General features: G+C 40.9%; 1 protein-coding gene across 2 annotated transcripts in view; it reads right to left on the reverse strand.

Moving 5' to 3' along the window:
* Positions 1-5,939: 5,939 nt before the first annotated feature.
* The window catches only part of LOC128734619 (phospholipase B1, membrane-associated-like), a 30,254-nt gene continuing 12,852 nt past the window's right edge, over positions 5,940-23,341 (reverse strand). For both annotated transcript variants that reach the window (XM_053828900.1, XM_053828899.1), the window contains exons 2-7: positions 14,255-14,705; positions 8,155-8,333; positions 7,390-7,832; positions 6,621-6,738; positions 6,385-6,461; positions 5,940-6,296 (exon numbers count right to left, since the gene is read on the reverse strand). In XM_053828900.1, coding sequence (XP_053684875.1) covers positions 6,161-6,296; positions 6,385-6,461; positions 6,621-6,738; positions 7,390-7,832; positions 8,155-8,333; positions 14,255-14,558 — 1,257 coding nt within the window. In that variant the 5' untranslated portion in view covers positions 14,559-14,705 and the 3' untranslated portion in view covers positions 5,940-6,160. The remainder of the gene's footprint in view (positions 6,297-6,384; positions 6,462-6,620; positions 6,739-7,389; positions 7,833-8,154; positions 8,334-14,254; positions 14,706-23,341) is intronic.

Raw genomic sequence — 23,341 nt, forward strand, 5'->3', positions numbered from 1 at the left:
GCATAAATTACGAACCTCAGCATTTTCAAAGGACAAACGTAAGTAAGGCGACAGCATTATTAGCAAAGTTGTTGTATGTCAGTAATGCCAACTTTCGACAGGAATAAATTTTTGATTAATCCACCTTAAAGGGAGATAAAAAAAATATTTTTTTGATTATTCGAGAAACAAAATTTGTTCTTCGGCAAACTTGTATAAAATAAAATTAAGAGAAACTTTTTCTTCTATCTCTTCAAACTAGCGAAATACAGTATTTTTTGTATGAACAACACCTAAAAACTATAAAAAAAAGTCCGCTTTACTCATATTGATGGCATTTTGAAGGCCCACTATGTTCTAGAAAATTGCTTACATTACTGATTGCATAAAAAATTTTACATTCAAAAGTGCACAATCGTTCATAAAAGTGCTATTTTCGATTGCATCGCGTCGGTATTTTCGGCACACTTTTTCGTTATATTCCGTACAATAAGTGCGCAAAAGGCACTGAACCGATTCAATCGAAAATAGCTAATTTTATGAACGATTGTGCACTTTTGAATGTGAAATTTTTCATGTAATTAGTAATATTTTAAAAATATCTTGTAGTTTTACGCAGGTTTTATGACTTTTTTGATGAAAAATTGTGCTTTTCATACTACAATATCTCGGAAAGTTAGCAATACATGCAAAAAAGATGATATATATCTACAAGGGTAAGATTTTGGCTTCCACATCCAGGTGAATTCTGTTAAGACTAAATTGTCTCTTGTCATCAAATATCAGGTGACAATCTGGAACATTCAGTCCAGTTTCATAATAAAACCAGAAGTAACAATTAATAACGCACTAAAACCTTTATAAGACTCAAGTAAAACCAAGTGACTGCAGAACTGTTACTTGGGATTCATAACACCTTCATATGATCGAAATTCTGGTACATTACGTCAGTGCTTTTTTTAACTAACAAATATGCAGCGAAATTCATTAAATACACACTTGTGGTCCGGAATACCGCATAGCATTCGTTTCACACAGATAATTCGATCGTACAAAGACGGTCTGGGGCTTCACAGTACGAAAACCAATGCTAAGGCACTACTCCCGGATCGATACTTGCATACTAAATTACCTCCAGAAATACAAAGCCTTAAAAGCCTTATTGAAAGGAGAGTTTTCAATGCCAATTTACCTCACATTCAGCAAATTGTAAACACAATTGGTGAAAAGTTAATGAAGCAACCAACTTCGAGTCGCATATTCATATTGGCATATGGTGCACGCTGTGCATTGGCGTGCCTGGGGGACCCAGAAATTTTAACCATTGGGATTTGAAAACCGGAACAAAAATCAGTGTATATTTTCCCAAAAATATTCCATCTTTATTTTTCTCACGTAAAAACCAAACGAATATCAACAGCTATGTAGTTGCGATATTACATACCGAAACCTGGCATACGTAGGGATGAGGGAGTGAATCTAATCACAAATGAGCGAGAGATGGTCGACAAGTGGAAGCAGTTCTTCGATGAACACCTCAATTGCAGAAGGAGACTTAACGAAAGTTAACTGAGGAGTGCCCACGGAAGAGAGTAATGTCCCAGCACCTGATCTCCAAGAAATCAAACGAGAAATCGGGTTGCTGAACACCAACAAAGCCACTGGTAAGCACCGTCTTCCGACAGAGCTTTATGCACATGGCTGAGTAACGCTGGCAATGGCTCTACACTGGGTTGTTTCCCAGATTTATGAGGAGGAGAAGCAACCGGAGGAATGGATGGAAGGATTGGTTTGTCCCATCTTCAAAAAGGATAATCGGCTCAACTGCTGCAACTATCGCGACATAACGTTGGTAAACACCGCTTACAAGGTACTCTCCCAGATCCTTATCAGGTGGGCTCGCGCAGTAACATCGCTCTTGATCCGACAAGCGGGCACCGTTGTGAAAATGTCAAAAATAGCGGAAAATGAGCAAAATGGGGCACTTCCTAATGGCAAACAGAGAAGGAGTGGGCACCACGAGATTCTCCGGAAAATTTTACATAAGATCACCTATATTTTATCAGCCTGCACGCCGTATCTCAATTGCGTCTGTTTTTTCGCTCATTTTTGCCCATAGTGCAACGCGATGGCTCGGCAGTATAAATTTAATAAGATAATTATGCTGAGAAAATTATATGTAGTTACTAGATCGTTATTTTCGTACACAGTGAATTTTTTTAGAAAGGCACCCCCTAGACCCCTCTCAGCAAACTTTCCTAACTACGACAATGACGCTATTCCACTAATCGAACGCGGGTAATGTGGGTTAATATGGACTGGAAACGCATTTGTAAAAATTATCAATCACCGGAAACTGAACTCTAAAGAAAAATCCTTGCATTATCGCTTGGCCAATGCTACATTGGAACATAAGGAACTGCGTTATAGAAAGGAACGGCCTAATCCGTTTTATACACGGTGCAATCAAGTGGAATCAAACGAGCATCAATACTCAGCAGGTGGTAGAGGCGCTCGCATGATTGTAGAGTGAAACGAAAGCGAGCATAACATCATGGTTAATTTTGTGGATCTACAGTATTCAGAACTAAAAGGGATAAATAATCAAAGAGTAGGTAAAATACTAAACATATTCATCATGTACTGTGAAAAAACTCCAATTGCAGTACAACATATCAACAAATATAGATTATATATGAAAATTACAACAAAGTAAATTAAAGTTAAAGTTAAATTGATCGAAGAGTTTGAAGGTAATAATATGAATGTGAATAATCTCCGAATAATGCCCGTTAATCGTTCATTCGTTCATAATCGTTTCGTCTCCATTCAACTCGATCTTGCGCAACTCGTCGCCAATTTCCCAATTGTCTCAAAAGTCGCAAATCACTTTCAACCTAGTCGAGCCACCTATCCAAGCAGTGTCTGTTCTGTCACTCCCCGCTTTTAGTTTGTACTCCACCAAATACCATCCGCAGCACCTGCCACTCGAACACGGCAAGGTCGCGTACGTCCTCCGTAAGCAACGTCACAGCTTCAAGTCCATAAAAAACTACCAGTTTTGTACATTGTCAGCTTTGTACGGCGGCATATGCTTCTTGATCGTAGCGTATTGCGAAGGTCAAAGTAGGCCCGGATTCCCGCGTGAATGCACCGCTGAATCTGCTTACGAGTGTTGTTGTCTGCGATCACCAGCGATCCTTAATACACGAATTCATCTACCACTTCTAGTTCGTCGCTGTCAACGGTTACCGTTCGTGGGAGGCGTTCATTGGTTTCCTTTGAGCCTCTTCCTTTCATGTATTTGGTCTTCGCCGCATTTATTTTTAGCCCAAATCTCCAATGTATCGCTTTCCGTCGTAAAGTTCCTGGCTATGACATCAAAGTCATCTGCAAAATTATGCCTCTCGTTTCGATGCCTGCTCTTCGGATCACTCCCTCAAGAGCGATGTTGAACAGCATTCAGGACGAGCCGTTTCAACCCTCGCCGCGTTTCAAAAGAACTCGAGAGTGTCCCCGAGACGCGCACGAAACACATCACACGATCCAATGTAGCTCTAATCATTTGGGTCAGTTTATCCGACAAACCGTGTTCATGCATTATCTGCCATAGCTGGTCTGATTCGACAGCATCGTATGCTGCTTTGAAATCAATAAAGATGTGATGCATGGGCACATTATCCTTCTGACATTTCTGCAAGATCTCTCGGATTGTGAAAATTTGGTCCATAATGGCGCGGGCCGCTATGGAACCCGCCTGATAAGTCCCTACGATGCCTTGTGCTATCGGTGACAGTCAACGTTACAGGATCTGGGAGAGTAACTGGTGGGTGGCGTTTACCAGCGTTATGCCGCGATAGTTAAAGCAGTCGAGCCGTTTTGTAGATGGGACAGGGACATTACTATCTTCCATGGGTACTCCTAGGTTAACTTCTGTGTTGCCTCCTTGTTCTACTTCGCTATTGAAGTGGTCATCGAAGAAGTGCTTCCATCCGTCGACAACTTCGCGCTCGTTTGTGATTAGAATGCCTCCCTCGACCCTGCACAAGTCAGGTTTCGGTGAATAGCCCTTACGAGATTGTTTCACCTTTTCGTAGAACTTGGGCGTGTTACTAGTTTGACACAGTTGTTCTACGATCTCTATTTTCCTTTTGACTCTTCTTACTCCTCAAGACCGTGGACAACTGGTTCATAGTTTATCGACAAGCTGGCCAGGTTCTACTTGTATTCTCCGGGGCTTTTCACCTAGTACCGCGGTAGTGTGTAATTCTTGGCAGATTGCGGGTTATCTAGCTGCCTAATGCTCAACCGAAGAGGACGGCTTTGACGTGTCTGGTATACGGTTGACAGTTTTGAGCGCACATTTACTGTTATTAAGTGATGGTCAGAGTCAATATCTGCACCCCGCAAGGAACATATGTTCACTTCTATAAGAACGTGGTCAATCTAGTTCAGTGCAAAGTTTATATATCGTTGGCCGTTATCGTTCGTGTCGGTGTGCATGCCATTGGGTCCTACCACCAGTCTATACCTTTATTCCGTACCTACGGACCTGGGCGTTCATATCACCGATCATGATTTTGATGTCCCGGGGGGGAACGGCTGTCGTACGTTGCTCCCAGCATCGCGTCAAACACTTCCTTCTCGTCGTAGAGTCTACCTTCGTGCGGACAGTGCACGTTGAAGATGCTGCAATTGAAGAAACGACCCTTTATCCTCAATAGACTCAAATCTAACGCGGTCAGGTTTGAAAAGTCGTTGAAATTGGCTAAATCTACCGTGTGCAGCGTTCTCAAATATTCCCGTTAGCAGTATACTATCGATTGCCAGGATCATAGCAAGCGTTGTAGTAGAAGTACGGATCGGAACCTACGTTGGTTGCAAGGTGTTGATAATGATTAGGCCAAATCCAGGGCTGTCGTATTATAATATCGCCTAGAAATTTCTTGGCTATTTTTCCTTTGACGAAATTTCTTCGCTAGTTTTTCTTTGAAGTGTAATAAATGACCTACATTTTGAGTACTCAAGTCAACATTTTTGCTTAATTGGCATGGTTCCGAAATAGATATAATTTTTAATGTGTCCAGGTATTGAAGGACTAAAACTTCGGTACAGTTAAAAATAAAATTTAAAAAATACTGCTGAACTTTACCTTAGATAGCCTATTTAAAAAAATTCATCATCATCATTCTAAAGTCACTTTTCAGGCGCAATAGACTTTAACGTCGTATTACAAAGATCGAATCAATCTATACCTATTTATTCGAGCAAGATTTCACTGTTCATTTATTGTGACTGTAAAACTTCTCGAAGTTGCCGAGCAAAAACTCTAACGGCTATCGTAAAAAATATTCTTTCCATGCATTTTAAACATTGAACTTTATCTCAACCGTTGCAGAATAACTTTTTCTTCGTTTCTGTTGTCGAATGCAGTGCAAGCTGCAACCCATCCAACACAGTTTCAGTCAAGTTTTTCCTAGATAGGTAGGTATTTATTCTCGGAGCACACTTTGCATACACCCAGATAGGCCAGAGCGTTATAGGCCATTACACACGAGCACGCGCATATGTATGTACATTGCTCAACTGAGCAAATAGAAATGCATTATCGGTGACAGCAAATCTGCATTTTCAAGAGTTACCTTTTTTTCGCGCTATCCATGCCGTCTGGTCGAACCGCCGCCGCGCGCTCCGATCCGACCGACCGCCGAGACGAGCCTTGAATGGCGCTTCACATTGGAGGGCTTGAAATCGAGATCAACGAGGCGAACGGGATATGTATAGCGACCGACTCGGCGATCGAGCTCAATGAGCCGTACCCGCAGGGTTTCGTAATTGGTAACAATTATCAATTAAAGTCAATCGGTTCTCTGGAACAGGTGAACTTACCTCTATACGACCGTCTTGCTAGGGTGGACTGGTCTGGTGGGACTGTTTTGGATATGTTTTCCTTACTAAAACCCGTACTCGAAAATGCTTTCTTTGACGTAATTAACACATTTCTAACTGTTACCTACGCTATCGATGTAATTGAAATCAATCAATCAATTGAAAATGTATTCTACAAACTAATGAAACTAGCATTAGAAAAAAATGCACAAATAAATTAACTTGTTCCCCCAGTAAGGAGGTTGTGATGGATTACGGAAAAGTCTTTTCCGTATTCTTTTTTGGCAGTTTGTTAGCTATTATCATAGGTAAACAGGTAAGGTGTCTTCGCAGTAGGACACTTGAAGTTCTCGAACAGCGGTTTCCAGTTGGTGGTTTTGGCGCCCTCCGGTTGTAGCATATTATTCCACAGTGCTGTGCCAGCATACCTACAGCAAAACACAAAAATGAGATGCAAATAGAATACCTACATACAATTTGTGACGGCGCTGCTGCAGCACAGATCAGCCCACTTACGCGTTTCCTTTCTGGCTCATATGAAAACAATCGTATGCTAGGAGCGTATAATCCACGCTTCGACCGTTCATTTTCAACTGCAAGTAGAAAGAGTTTGTAAGATTAGTGCGATAATCCAGCTGAGGACAGCTCTGTATTTACGAAATAAAATGTTATGTGCTTTTATGACCACATCTAGATAATAAACAGTTGTTGAATCAATGTGAATTTGTAGCAATACATAATCAAAAACTCACCGAAATATTTGTTGACCACGGTTGATGAACCACTGCAAATTCATCCAGTCGTCGAAATTCGTCCAGCTTGGCGACCTCCATTTCAACTTGTACCATTTCTTCTTGTATTCTACGCCATCTGTAGATAGACGAATCCTCCGCTTAATACGACTACTTATTACATATTAATAACCCTTCAATGGGCAAGACATTGTTAAACGTTTTCTCAACGAGGATAAGAACAATGCGCTCAGAATTATTTGTTTGATTATTTGGTACCAATGAATTAATATTCCAATAATTGACAAGTTTTCTAAATTTTAAAAAATATCTGAGTAGAGTGTAGGATGTGAAAAAAGAACTAACATTTGTGGATTATTTCCCACCTGGCGTTCGTTCAGATAATTATTTCTTGCGTAAAAATCAACATCGAAGTTTCTTTTGAAGGTATTTACTGCGCATTGCGCAATAATAAGTGCGGCGAGGAATTGCACTAACTGCGATAAAAATGCGATTCTGCGTTGAATTGTTTTGGCGTCTTCCGTGCACTTGTTTCGCGGATTTTAAAGAAAGAGGTGCACCTAACAGAGTAAAACGATACAACGCAAAATAACATTTTTAAGCGATTGCGCACTTCCTTGTCGCACTAATTAGTGCGCGAATCACAATACATGGAAACATGATTATTAGCATGATCTCAACGCTTTTACGATATTGCCCATTAGAGGGTTAAAGTTGCCTGGCGCATATCTTGTGTTGATAGTAAATTTTGCCTTATAATAGCACTCACCTAGCCCTAGACGTCTCAGTCTGATTGTACAGCTTCCCGACCCAGCAGGAGCATTCACCGTGGTGCAGGGTGTGACAGATGCCCGGTTTCGGGCTGATCGAGACGACCGTTTCCACCGACGGGATCGACACGACGTTAACGAAAGTCCGTGGCATGTTATCCCGTAAGTACCGCAAAGCTTTTATCATTCGCAATCGATGCTTTTCCGGCAGGTCATCCGGACGCTCCATGGTGCACACAAACGAGCAAATGTCATTCCCGCCGATACTGATAGTCACCAGTTTCCAGTCCCGTTTGAAATCGACTCGAGGATCCGACCGAATGCGCTTGACTAGAGATCGTGCCATAAAGGGCATGTCGTAGGAAACTGCTCCTATTTCGGCCATATTGAACTGCGTTTCCCGATGAAAGGGATAGGCATCCCCGAGCGAGTAACCTACCAGCTGGAAATAAAAGGTTTTTGATAACGGATCCATTTTCGTTGCATAAAACTTTTCGTTCAATGACTTCGTTTTTTGCTCCAGATAACGGTTTCGTCACGAACTAAACAGACGTGCTCAATTCACTGAAAAAGTGCGATCAACTAGCAACCGGAATACCAATTAGCATGATCGTACCATTAAAACTACATTACCACCGTACAAAAAAGCATTAACAGAAATATTGACGTCAACTACAGTGCGCAAGCCGAAATAAAAATAACTACCAAAAGAAAGTTACAAAACCAGCATTCGGAATTTCGGAACTTATCGAAAGCACGCTCACCTTTGGATTGAATTCTTTCAGAATGTTTGGCAACGTGGTTACGTTGCGCCAATTCCACTGGCCTCCGATGCACCAAGCAAGGCCACGGTTTTCCATGTACAGACCCACCATACTGTCGGATGCTGCCCCGCTGGCTGCCGTTAACGAGTCTCCCATGGCGGCAATCACGCTTATGTCACCTGTGCGAAAGAGAACACAACAAAAAAGGAGTAAAACGATCAATTCTAATGGAATGGCTAATAAAATACTGGCTAATTTATCGTGCAATGTTATACAGAAACGAATCTCGTCCCCGTTTCGACGAATAAAATATCATGATATGACAGATTTGTTATGATATCATGGTTAAACAACGACCAACAACATAAATCATAACTTATTATTACTATAAAATAAACATGAACATGTAAGGTCGTGCCCATAAAATCTGACCACAATTTTTTCTCTTATCATTTATAATAAATGAATGTGAGGATTTAAATTGTAGTAAAGCGCAGAAATGTTTTTGTAATTTGTAACAATTTTTTTAACATATAATGCATAATCTATAACAGCTGGTTGAACAAATAAAACATTAATTTCATTCTAGTTCCTAGTGTGTGTGTGTGTGTGTGTATGTTGTGTTCAAAAAAAATTTTAATCCCGTTTCTACAAAAACGTCATACAGATGAACAATACATGTTTTGGCCGAAAAGAGCATTATCGCGTTACGCCAAAAACACAATCGTTCCTGAATACCCATTCAATCCCATTTTTACCCAAAAACTACGACCCGACAAATCTGTCTCAGTCCGCCCAATCGAAGATTTCATCAGGATTTTGAGCTCCTTGGTGTACAAAAATAACTGGAGAGTCACGAATTGCAAACAGTTGTTCGGTAGAGTCAAGAGATGCATTCGCAAAGTTGACATGACGGCCGTACAACGCTCCTGTTCTGACATCAAACGGAAGCTTCGCCGAACAGCCGGTTACGGACCGTTTTCAAATGTTCACTAATTTTTTTCAACAATGGATAATGTATCTTTAACATGTATCTTTATCTTTTTTTGACAGCTTGAGAAAAAAATTCCAAAATTTTAGTTGTCACCCGTTATATTCATCGACCAGAATGGTTTCTTCCCCAAGAGATCCGATGCCACGAATTTCATACAGTTTGTTTCGTTTTCCTCAAACACTCGGAATTTTTGACGCTTTTATGAAATGGACAAGATCTTTCCTGACTGACCATTGCTTACGTATTAAGATCGCCATAAAAAATCGGAATTATTTTGCAATCCACTGGGAGTTCCTCATGGAAGCCAGTTAGACCCTTTACTTTTCACACTGTTCATCAATGAGCTCACCATAATACAATCATCTGTATGTTGTTTATTTTTTTGCTGACAATGTTAAGATACACCTGTGGGTAAAAATCGTTCCCAACTGTCAGAAACTACAGGGCAGCTAGTCGATCTCATTGAAGCGTGGTGCTCGAATAATTCACTATCAGCGTCCTCGAGTGCAACGCAATCACATTGCACCGCTGGTTCATAGGTACACGGGTACCAACGAGCCACATGCCCTGGCGGGTGTTGTGGGTTCGAATCCGGTTATAATCTCAGATTATAGCTTGGTTCGACCCATGCACCTTCCAGCATTGGACAAAAGGTAGGAGTCACAACGACAACTTGTTAAGCGTAGCTACCTGTTACCCCCCCCCCCCCCCCCCTCTCCCCTTCCTGTCCACTCTTTCCCCTCCATTCCCATAAAATCAAAAAATCTTTCTTCATTACTTTCCCTTACCGTCGACTGTTTAGCATATCCCAAGATTCCCAACAACTATTCGCAAGCAAGGTAGTGGAAGACCAGCTAAAATTATGGACGCAGAAGGACATCGTTCTTTTTCTCGTTTCGTCAACAACAAGCTTTCTGGTTTGGCTATCAATTAAGATGCATCAGACGATTGTTTGAAGAAAATTTTGATCCCGTTTCTACAAAAACATCATGCATATGGACAATTCGTGTTTTGGCCGGATAGAGCATCATCGCATTACGTCAAAAAAAACGTAATCGTTCCTGAATACCTATTCGATCCCATGTTTACCCAAAACCCACGACCCGAAAAATCTGTCTCAGTGCGCCCAATCGAAAATTTCCTCGGGACTTTGAGTTCCTTCGTGTACAAAAATAACTGGAGAGCCACGAATTGCAAACAGTTAATTGGTAGAATCAAAAGATGCATTCGCAAAGTTGACATGACGGCCGTACAACGCTACTGTTTCACCGTCAAACAAAAGCTTCGCCAAACAGCCGATTACGGACCGTTTTCAAATGTACACTAATTTTTTTTTCAACAATGGATAATGTATCTTTAATTTCGGTAAATCAGATCTTCTTCATGTATCTTTGTCGTTTTTTGACAGCTTGAGAAAAAAATTTCAAAATTTTAGTTGCCACCCGTTAGTTTAATCCAATCAGATACATGGCAGCAAGGTTCAACACTGTCTGCGAGTCGTTCGATTTTGACATTTCCATGATTCCAAGAGACGACTCTCGCAGACACGAGTTAACCCTTTATAAGTCCGTGGCAATAAAATTGCCACCAACGAAAAATATTTGTTTTGCGTCTATAATGACATCAATATAATTATAGAAGCAAAATAAAAAATTTTTGTTGGTGGCAATATAGTTGCCACTGCCTTATAAAGGGTTAAGTGTAGTTAATGTGTAATAATGAATTGTAAATTTTATCCGTTTAGTTAATTGCAAATAGCTGTCGACGTATCCGTTTCAGGATAGATTACTGCATACTCCGTTGCGATCACACACTTTACGATCATTCGATCCGGTGTTATTGGTCAAAGCAGTTTTATTTATGTTTCCACAAAGAACTCGTATGGAGCGGGATCGGTTCTTCGTTATACCAGTCGGAATACGAGCAACCTTAAAAGAGATCGAGTAACTAACCTCGGCAGAAAGGGTCGTTGGGTCGTATATACTGACAAGGAAGGAGGCCATTATGTGAACGCTGACTGTAACAACGACGAATAGTAAGTAACACACTTTTCACACTTATGGTTGCAGAAACTTAATTATGACTGAAATTAGTCATAAATCGGTTGCCACAACTAGTTTGTAACAACTGTACTAGTAGGGTTGTCAGCCTTAAGCGTCTTGTTCCCACGTCAGGGACGGCTCATGATGGCTGGACAATTCCTCATCTATGTGAGCGGTTGTACTCCAAGTTAGCAGAGGCTTACGACACCATCTGATCCACAGCATGCTGCTGTATTTAAAACAGTGGTGTCTCGGTAGTAACGCTAAGATGGCAGCCCCATCATCAGACTCGGTAGAATGGCCCTGGTATTAGCATCTGGTGTTCGAACAGCACGTTGATCGCAATCGAGTTGGAGAGAAGACCTTAGTAAGGCAACCTATCTAAACTGAACTACTACGAACATTCAAGCGAATATAGATCGCAATATTCGACATCAACCTAGATGACTAAACAAAGACGACGAACAGAAACTCGGTAGTTGAAACTGCAGGTCGCTGATTTTTGCAGATGGCGACCGGGTGCCACTCGAACAGCCAAAACCCCGCAAACTCGGCACCGTAGCACTGCAGTAAATCTGTCGCAAAGGAGAGAAGGTTTGAAAGGGCCGCGGCGGAAAGGCCCAGTTTTATCAGAGCAGTGGTACTACCTACAAACCGGAAACTGGTGTTGTAGTATTGGGCGGAATGTAGGATCGCATGATATATCCACACGAGGACTTGCTTGTTGAGAATAAATAGCTGATTCATCAATTACAGCATCATCAACATTAGGCACCTGGATAACCCGCAATCTGCCGAAGAGCTTCGCGCGAATACTAGCATGAGGCACTTATTCCGCATCAACCCTCGACGACAGTTAGAGTAGAATTCGCTTGAGAGAAAAAAATGACTTGGAAAAATTAACTGAGCATTGCCACTTGAGAGAACTTGGTCAAATACCAAGGAGCAAGGAACCAGTTAACCACGATTCTAAGAACCAAGAAAGAGGATAGAGATTGTGAACAACCTTTTCAAAACAAGGACGGAATCTGACACAAACGAGTACTCGGTGGTCGACAAGCGAAAGCAATTCTTCGATGAATACCTCAATGGCGAAATTGCAGAAAGAGGCGGAATGGAAGTGGTGCCCATAAAAATAGTAATGTCCCGGCACCTGATCTCCAAGAAGTCAAACAAGAAATCACTTACATGGATGCATCTAGGAACCACCTTTGCCTCTTTCGGCATAGCTGCCATCAGTGTGTCCCAATTATCGGCAGAGCTGCCAGTCTTCTAGTTACAGGGGTCTTCGCTGTAACGTTCGCTATCATCGGTACCGGCACTAGGTTTCGTAGGTTTCATCAGATGGCAAATTTTTACCATCCGACAGATCTTGCAGAAGTATGGAGAGTACAACTCATCGCACCGCATTTTTATTGACTTCAAAGCAGCATACGATATAATTGATCGAGACCAGCTATGATGGAAGGAGGCGATCTTACAAGTGTGCATCGAAACGAGAGGCACGATTTTCACCAAAGTTAGCCACCTGCTAGGCTTCGTTGATGACTTTGATATCATAGCTAGGAACTTTGTGACGACGGGGGTGTTCTACGCCAGACTGAAGGTGGAGAAAAGAAGACAAAAGCGCGCCACGCGACCGATAACCGTTGATGGCAACGAACTATAAGTGGTAGATGAGTTCGTGTATTTGGGATCGCTAATGACCGCGGACAGCAACAGTAGTAAGAAATCGAGCCTGCCTTGCCCTTCGTAAAACGAGTGGCGACGTTGTATGAATTACGAGCTGCAGGCACTGCTTGGTATGACAGATAATGCAGGAGTACGGTTTTCCGGACAAACTGACACGACTGTTCAAGGCTACCCTGGAGCGAGTGATGTTGTACGTGCGCGTTTCGATGGTACTCTCGAGTCCTTTCGAATCGTGCAGAGGGTTGCGGCAAGGGGACGAATTGTCCTGCATGTTACTCAACATCGCTATTAAAGGTATGATTTGGCGAACGGGCAAACGGGCGAACGGGCGAACTTCAGCAAGAGTAGCCTACTCCCAGCCTTCGAAGACGACCTCTACGTTACTACTAGAAACCTTGGTACGGCGGAGGCAATATACGTCATACTAAAAGTGAAGGCTAGGAGGATTGGGTTACAGATAAAAGAGGATACGCCTGCGCACAAAGCCGGGCTTGAGACTTTGCTTACTAGGAATAGAGAGGCCCGACGTGCCAGATGGCTCGACTAGGTTGAAGTCGACTTGCGTGTGTCGAGACGCGCAACGAATTGGCGACGAGTAGCCCAGGACTGAGTATAATGGAGAGGAATTCTTGATACGGCAAGAGCCACCCCGGCTTTCGGCTGGTGAAAAGTAAGTAAGGAATTGCTTGAAGAGATTTCCATCATACATCTGGCGAAAGTCAATAGACTACGGCGGACCATATACGTCGTAAAGGTGCCGGACGATAGTGCGACAAAAATGGTTCTCTTCAACCACCCCAACCGGAATCAGGAACAGAGGGACTCAACGTGCAAGGTGGCTCGACCAGGTCGAAAGTGATTTGCTGCGGGTTGCCCAAGACCGCGTTGAATAGAGACGTCTACTTGAAGCACCACGAGTCATTCCGGCTCTACACTGGCGACAACGACGACTTAGTGAGGAGGGGGCATGCTAAGTGTCAAATAATAAAATACCAGTTTAAATTTTGAGAAAAGGAACAAAATTGGAACACTTTTTATCATTGAATTACTAAGTGGCACACCTGTACCCGGTTGATCGTATTCAAATTTACATTTTTCAATTTTTCCCCCCGAATCTTTTTAAGACATAGCATGCATATGAGCAATAAAAACACGAAGCAGCAGAGAAGATTCACATAATCAGACAATCACAATTCAAATATTTGCAAGTAGTTTTGTTTGTGAAACATCGATTAAATCGATATAGGTATTTTGTTTCTAATGATAGGCCTTAATAAGAAAAATTTTACTTTCGTTTTTACTCATACCTATTAAATAATCATCTAGCATACTCAATTATACTCGTTATAAAATAGTCGAATATTCTACTCACCTGGTCTTAGTTTGTGAACACTTTTCGGCGACCGTTCGCTTCGCCCCAAGGAAACGTTGCACGGAAATGGTAAATCGTCCGGTATTTTGTCCTGCAGAAAGTAACCTCGCGTCCGCAGTCCGGTACGGCCAACAAAGTTGAACATCCATTCTCTAAATGTGTGAAACAGATCGCGCATCGAACCGGTATCCAGCGACGTTGTTTGATCTGTCATGTCCACACTCAGGACGGTTCCCACGTGGAGTACCAACAAAAACAGGATGCCGTAAGTGGAAAATTTATGTACACTTGTGGCAGCACTCATTATCTACACTGGGTCTACGGAACTGTTTTCAACACTATCACTTCCGGAACAAAGCATGACCCCTTTTCTTGCACGTCTGGGGTTGCCACAAGAAGCTGCTGCAGTCACTTGAACTTCGACATCGACTGAGCCGAACATCCGTTGTGACTTCGGAATAGTTCGGAAAAAACATACGTTTATCAACAATGTCGTTGCCGTGTGCAGAATACGGTTTTAAACGACTCACTATGGGGCAGAACCCGAAAAAGCTCGGACAAAACCTCAAAATTTTTATTTGAGATATTCTATCAAACTCAATATTCTACGTATAGTAGACACATAATCTATAAGAAATATCCAAAAATTGTTTTAATAAGTAGTTTTTCAATAGGCATTAGAGAAGGGGAAAAACAGTGTAAAAAAATTTTGGAAAATGAAAAAATAAATATCATTTAATCTTTTAGTATCTGGCTACCATGCTGCTTAAAATTCTATACTTTTAAAGGACAATTCACATTAAAGGGATTATAAACTAATAGTTTAGGTGATATTAAGACAGATTTTTTACTAGTAGGCTTTGTTCTGACGAAGTGTTTTAGTACAAAATATTTGTTATTTTTGTTATTTTCAATAGTGTGTAGAAAAAGATTTCCACAGATTTCCGCTCTGACACTACCATAAAATCAACATTCAGGGTGTTAACTAGTAATAAGCAAAAAATTAGCTGCTACTAGTTGCGATGTTCGGAGATATTCAAGTTTTCCGAATGCATGTTTTCCGGCATTTTAGGCTACAAATTAGTAAATGCGCGCGCCAGTGCGAAGTTCATTCCTGCTGTACGTTAAATAGTCATGCTTGTGTATGTAAGACATAGCATTATTATCGTTATGAGATACATCGGTGTCGATAATGGGAATTCAGGACATTGTAAAGGCGACCACTTAACAGCTTTTACCCAATTAGCTCTGTTTCACGTCAAATTGGCAGTAGAATATGTTCGGTTGGACTTTCAGCTCGATTGAACTAGCCTCCATTTTGTTTATTTAGAGTCGAACATGTTGATACGTGTTTGTAGGATAAACAGATTGCTATACTCTGTCAGTTACTCGTTATTTTTTATGTCTTCTGCCAGGATTTGGCTGAAGCCGATGACAGCCTATCTCGCCACTCATATCCTTTTGCTGCGTATGGCCAAACTAATGAATTAAAAAAATTGCATGAATGCACTAATGCAGATAGTAGGGTAAGTTAACCTATATAATAAACCCTTTACCTGTAATGGACCCTCGGATAAAATTTCGGTATTTATTAGCTTATACTTCTTATTTCTGAGGATATATAACATGAAACAGAACGTACTAAACATAACGCACATTTGAGTTAATAAAATTTTAGCTGCATTTCATTATTAATGCTTTAAAATTGACGTTTTCAACAAGTGGGTCCATTATATACAATGCAAAAAATGTCGCCATTACCGGACTCTCTCCATGCAAAAAACACTAAAATTCCTATAATGGACCCGGTCGTTATTCTATGTAAACCACAAGGGTCCATAAAAGGAAAATGGACATTCCAATCTGTTTTTAAAAATATGTAAAATATAGAGATTTGCAGCAGAAATTGAAATATTTAGGCTTAGGAAAGTTACTAATATTGTAAGTGTCATTGGTTGGGTGTTTAGCGTTACGAGTTCAAAATAATTTACAGAAAGGTCCACAAATGGTTGATTTACCCTATACCAGAATAATAATACTAAATTACTCTTGATATACAGATTGTAATAATTTGTATAGGAGGTCGTCAGATTACCAATTTCGACTACATACTTAAAAAAATGTGTTTGAGTATTTAAAATATTTATAACTTGATTCCCGTCAGTCCTACAATTTTGGTATGTTCAGTAACTTTACGTAACTTTACAGGACAAAGAACTTTTCTGAAGACACAATATTTCTAAAGTCATTATTTAAAAAGTTTGATCTCAACGCCATCTATAGTAATAAAAATACAACTACTTAAAATTTACAGAGAGATGCGAAATTTTATAACAAACAATGTTGCTGAAGACAATAAAGCTCTACGAAGCATATGAAAGAAGTTATGAGGTTTTGTCCGAGCGCCAGGTCAATCTGCCCCACTGTGCGACTTAGTTATTCAGACTTTTGCGGACATGTCTTGGGAAAAAGCGTGAACAAATGTTTGCGTAAATGCAATCTCGAGGACACCCTTCGAAAGGCCGGCACCGTGCCGAAAGTTATAAATTTTTTGGCCAAAATTAAATTTCAGTAACTTTTTTGATTGTGAAGTCTTTTTGAAATTTTTATTCTTATGCAAATTTTAAAATTAGGCAAATGTTTTAAGTTCATAACCATCGTTTCGCTTAGTGTGGACGCGACAATATTTCTTTCGAGTCGGAACCGAACAAATATATGCATGACTCAAACGAAACAAAATGGTTTCTTATTTGCCTTTCTCTATTGTTGCCGAAAGCACCCCAAAAAGTCTTTAATACCCACCAATATTGATTCATTTCACTTTCATTGAATGCTGTCGGTTGTAAACGACTCGCTTAAAACCGGATTTTGCACCATGCCGTGCGTCCGCATGGCATTGTTGATTCATTCATGAGTGGAAGCCCCAGCTAAACTCATAAACATATCGTCAACACTGTGGACGGTGCAAACAACAGATGATAGGACTGCGGCGCCTGCAGAGACAGTGCCCAAGACACTGCCAATGTGGCTTAAGATTCAAGCTGGCTGCGATGTAATACATATCACACCGGCATCGTCACTACCGGCATGGGGTTCGATTTAAACATTTCATCCGCTCTCCACATCTCCCGCGATGTTGCTGCTGGCGGCGCGGCAGTTCACCGTAGGTTTTATGTGATTACCTTATGCAAGCCATTATTTCACTTATGCTTCCCATCATTTACCTCTTTCCGTTCGTGGCTGCGAAAGCCTATACGATCGGGCGGCTGTGCGGCTTTGCGGAGCAACTGCAGCCGAAAGCAGGCTCCGCAATCAACAAGTTCAAGTTCACGGTTGTTTTCTACGGCTAGTTTCGTTTTGCTTGTCATGAATTTGGTCAGCAGCGCAGCAATGCAGCAAACCCGATCAGGTGAACATGATGAAGTTATGTTTGATTGTGCTACTTTGTCTCTAATTTCTGCTAATTAATTTGTAGGTATGTAAACCAAAATGATTGTAGTATGTAAAAGTTATTATAGTTTTTGAAGCACATTTGCGGAGTTCGTAGTGCTGACCGACTACCTCCTTGGCATAAATTGGAATTCAAAAAATATACTTAATTACTCAAAGAGTTGGAACCAGACTTACAGAACTGAATCTACAGAAAATATTTCTATAGTGCAACACCGTCTTGAGGGGTTTATGTCATACAAATTATGACCAAAATGGTCCCCGAGGTGGTTGGCAAACGACTGGATAATACGTACCGTTGGTGTCTTGCGCACGTATAGACATAAAATAACCCCCTAATTTGGTTCTCAGTTTTTTTTCTGCAACTCCTATGGCTACCTCCTTGTGCTACCAGCAGGGATTCGAGCAACCTTAGTGAAGATCGGGTAACCAACCCCGGTGAAAACTAAAGTCGTATGCTGACAGGGAAGGGGGACTCATCGTCTTCAGTGTGGAACGCTAAACAGTACTGTCACGGCGATCCTCCGGCGACAGTCGGGGTTGATGCAGGCCTTACAAGCCCTTTACAAAATACTAGAACAGGAACAAAATAATGTTTGAGGAGGATTTCGGACCGCTCATGAACGAAAGCGGACGAAAACGGCTCATTGAATTCGCCGCCTCCAAAAATATGACCACACGAAGTACCTACTTCCGGCACAGCCTCCCATATCGGTACACTTGGAGATCACCACAATAGATTAACTCGCAAATCGTCTACGTTTTGATTGATGGAAGGGACTCGAATAGCATCGACGTTAGAACCTACCGCGGCGCAAACATCGATTCTGACCACTACCTTTTGATAATTGAAATGCGCCGTCGTCGTCGACCGCTACGGTACAATCTGGGGCGACTCAAGTAACCTGAAGTCCCTACTAAGTACGGACAACGCCATGAGGCAGTGCTGCCAGGCGAGGAAGAGCTAAACGAAGTCCCTCTCGAGGACTACTGGGCAGCTATCAACGTCGCAGCGGAAAGTCCCATTGAATTGAGATCAGTGAAAGGAGTCGACGAAACGACTGGTTCGACAAGGAATGCCAAGGGCTGTTAGACAAGATGAATGAAGTGCGGGCGTCGATACTGCAGCGGGAGACCCTTCGAAACGTGGAACGATATAAACATAATGTCATCAATTCAAACCTGAGTAATTCTCGCTGAAACGGGGCCACTACTGACACGAGGTCTTCAAATATTGGAACTTTTGCGCTTAATTGGTTGAAAATGGTTAAAAAATAAGAAACACTTTTAATACTTTGAAATAGGGGACCCCTCGCTCGCCAAGGGGCCTAACAGTTTCAAAAAAAGTTGAATTTTGAGCAAACCTTGAGATCTATATCTCGTGATATTTCATAAATTTTACATGAAACAACTAACAAATGGCCCGGTTCTATAAAGGAGAACGGGGCTTTCAAATGGAGTAACAATTTTTTTGCTGGTCATCTTTGATTTGGTCGCCATATTGGATTTTATCAAAAAATCTCCGTTTTCACCATGAGCCCCCCAACCGATTTTCATTTTAAGACCACCATCAGATAGCTGAGAAAAAAGTTCTATAAGAAACATTCATCAAATTACATGAGTAGTGGCATTAAATAAACGAAACAATTAATTATCTGTATCAAGGTTTATAACTCTCACACAATGGAATATTTTGCCACAGAAAATTGATGGTTTTATTTAGTTAATGCCATTGCACACCTAATTTGATGAATGTTTCTTATAGCATTTTTTCTCAGCTTTCCGTTGGTGGTCTTGAAATTAAAATCGATTGAGGGCATCGTGCCGAAAACGGCGATTTTTGATTAAATCCCAGATAGCGGCCAAATCCAAGATGGCCACCAATTTTTTTCCACTTCATTTATAAGCCCTATCTCTTCTCTTTACAAAACCGTGTCGTTTGTAGTTTGTTTCATAGCAAATTTTGGAAATATCACTATAATTATATGAAAATTGTGAACCTTGCTACAAATAACCAGTAGTTTTTTTTCAGTTATTGCGATTGCACACCTAACTTTATGAATTTTTCTTGTAGCATTTTTTCTCAGCTTTCCAATGGTGGTCCTGAAATGAAAATCGGTTGGGGGGCTCATGGTGAAAACGAAATTTTTTGATAAAATCCAATATGGCGACCAAATCAAAGAAGACCGCCAAAAAAATTGTTATTCCATTTGAAAGCCCTGTTCTTCTTCTTTACAGAACCGGGTCATTTGTTAGTCGTTTCATGGAAAATTTATGAAATATCACATGATATAGATCTCAAGGTTTGCAAAAAATATAACTTTTTTTTAAACTATTAGGCCCCTTGGCGAACGAGGGGTCCACTATTTCGAGGTATTAAAAGTGTAATTCTTATTTTTTAACAATTTTTACCCAATTAAGCGCAAAGGTTTTAATATTTGAAGACCTCGTGTCAGTACCCGAGCGAAGAGCAAAATAATATCGAAATGTGTTATGGAAATCGAATAACTCATATTAAAATTTGGTCTTGTTTGGGTTGACATTATTGGTAAAATAACAAAAAATAATATCAAAATTTAGCTCCTTTAAGGCCAAAAGAATAACTACTTGTGTTATTTGAATAACCAAGCAATAACATGACTGCATTCAGAGTTTAGAATAACATATTTTAGTATTATTAAGGTATTGAATAACAAATGTAGTAGCATATGAGATATTAAAAAATCATTTTATAAAATATTTATACCTAATCCAAAAATTTCTTTAATCATTAAAAAAAATTATGAAATATTTCGAATGTCATTTTAAGGTCAAAATAAGATATGATAACAAAATCAGTTATTAAACTCATCTTACAACCACTGTTTTAAATATCTACTCAATAACAAAATGTGTTATCAATGTATCTCCATATCTATTCAATAACAAAATATAGCATTATAACACAGTTTGATATTGTTTTTATATTATTTTGCTCTTCGCTCCTGCTCGGGTAGAGGCCCCGTTTCAGCGAGAATCACTCACCTAGTTTTTCCAGGATAAGAAACGTCGTCTGAAAGAAACTAGGAGAATGCCTACATCGATACGACGGATTATGGTGACGTGCCGACCTCCACAATAGGGGAAGCCATCACACAACAAGGCAGCTGGCAAAGATGGCATCGCATCGGAGCTCATCAAGACCCGGATCAGTTGGTTACCTGTCCACACCGACTAATAATCATGATCTAGGAAACAGAACAGCTACCGGAGGAATTGAAGGAAGGAGTAATCTGCCCAATAGGAGGGGCGCAAGTTAGAATGTAAGTGCTATCGAGCTATCACCATTCTCAACGCCGTTTATGCATTCTCAGATCTATCGCCACTAGCAAGTCGATTTGTGGGAGGTTGTTAAGCCGCTTTTGTGGAAGGGCGATCGACAACGGCCCAAATCTTTGTGCTGCGACAGATCCTCCAAAAGTGGTACGAATACCAAGTCCCTACGTCCCACCTATTCATAGATTTCAAGGCCACCTACGATACTATCGACCGTGAAGAACTATGAAAAATGATGAACGAAAACGGCTTTCCCGGGAAGCTGACAAGACTGATTAAACTGACGATGGATGGTGTACAGTGCTGTATGAGGAAGCCGGGCCCGTTGTCAAGCCCGTTTAAAACACGCAGGGGTCTTCGACAAGGCGACGGTATTTTCTGCCTCCTGTTTAACATCGCGCCAGAAGGTGTTATGAAACGTGTGGGTTTTAATATGCAGGGCACGATCTTCAATAAATCCAGCCAATTTATCTTTTTCGCTGACGACGTGGACGTATTCTTGTCGGAAGTCGAGCTTGCCACGAACACGGCTTCGACAAGATACTAACGTCTGATAAGCCCCACCTCCATAATAAGTGTGTCATGTACAAAACGCTCATAAGACCTGAAGTCCTCTAGGAAGACGAAACGTGGACAATGATCGTTGGGGACTTGCAAGCACTACCCGTTTGCGAACGTCGTGTACTTAGAACCATATTCAGCGGAATATATACGAACGGTGGAAGAAAGATGAACCACGAGGTGGTGCAGTTCTTCGGCGAACCCAGTGTCCAGAAAGTCGCTAAAACTGGAAGGGTACAATGGGCTGAACATGTTATAAGAATACCGAAAGACAGCCCCACAAAAATGGTGTGCGCCTCAACCAGACGCAGAAGTGCGCAACGGGTCTTTTGAATAATAGTAATATAAGACTAGTATGTTATACTCTATATAAACCAACGGTTTTAAAGAGGAGGGGGGTCACATATCCTGTGGCCGCGGGATTTCGAACGAAGTAATGGTTAGCATTTCCTCCTTGTTAACCCTAAAGACGCTGCTGGTTAGCTAGATGCCGTCCATAGATTACGAACCCGATCAGATGATTCTAACAAAAATATTATAGAATTGTAGCTCCAGTTGATATTTCTATCAAAGTGTGTTATAAATGCGATAGCAAAACTCTGAGCGACACTGAAAATGAAATGTTTTATCAAGAATCTGTCTAATTCTGCTATTTAGAACACGGTTTGTTACTCATTTTGAAATAAACTTGATCAAATAATTTGATATAATTGTGATATGCCTAGAGCGTATTTTGTTACAATTTTTGTTATGTTAACTACTAACGAAACCAAGTTTATAACAAAACGTCAAGCAGATTTTGTTATGAAAAACTTGTTATTTAGAACTCATCCTGTTATAAGTTTGTTATTTTTATTTGATCGGTGTCGTATCCAGAACCACACGTCTGTTCTTCTCGAAAATCGCACACAGAATGCTCTCTCTCATTTTACTAATGTTCCTCGACCTTACGGGATATGTTTCCCACACGTCAAAGAATTCTTCTCATGGTTGCCATACATAGGGCCCTATTCTGTAAGTCACGCCGAGTAACTCGGCTCGACTCAGTCACTGTCGAGTGTCGAGTGCAAGAAGAACGGGCAGCATAGCGGCTCAATGCAGGACCAAAACAAAGCTAGCTCAAGCGTCACTTGCTAACCGTTTAGTGACTAGCTTTTTGGCGGTGGACTCAGTCGAGTTACTCGACCAAATCGGGTCGCATGTGACTTACATAATACCAAAAGTCGACTAGTCGAGCAAAGTGACACTCGACGTGACTTACAGAATAGGGCCCATAACGTCTAAATTAGTTAGCGTTTGAGCAGTGCGAACGTATAAATTTATCATTTTCAACATATCTTCAAGTTAATGAGTGAAGACGTTTTATAATTCAAACATTAAATTCCACCACGTCCCTGATATTCACTACAATCGGGAACTCATTAATAGCCATTTCAGACCTCCCCTGGTTATTTTCGTCCATACATTTTGAAGAATGCGTTGTTTTTAGCCGACCCCCGGCCTCTAATAGTCCACTAGGTTCATGAACGGGCTCATACGAACTACTATATACTGATATTTATGTGTACTGTTTATAAACGTGCTAATGTTCATTGTTTTGCCGGTGCATACTGTGCTATTGAACAAAAAAGTATACTTTTCTGCCACAATCTCGCTCCGGATGACGATACTTATTTTAGGAACGAAATGATCTTTCGGAATGCAACAACCTGTTTATAACCGCAATTGTAAGGTGTATCATTTGCAGAGCATTCAAGCGCC

This window comes from Sabethes cyaneus, chromosome 2 (assembly GCF_943734655.1).
Source record: "Sabethes cyaneus chromosome 2, idSabCyanKW18_F2, whole genome shotgun sequence".
NCBI classification, from domain to species: Eukaryota; Metazoa; Arthropoda; class Insecta; order Diptera; family Culicidae; genus Sabethes; species Sabethes cyaneus.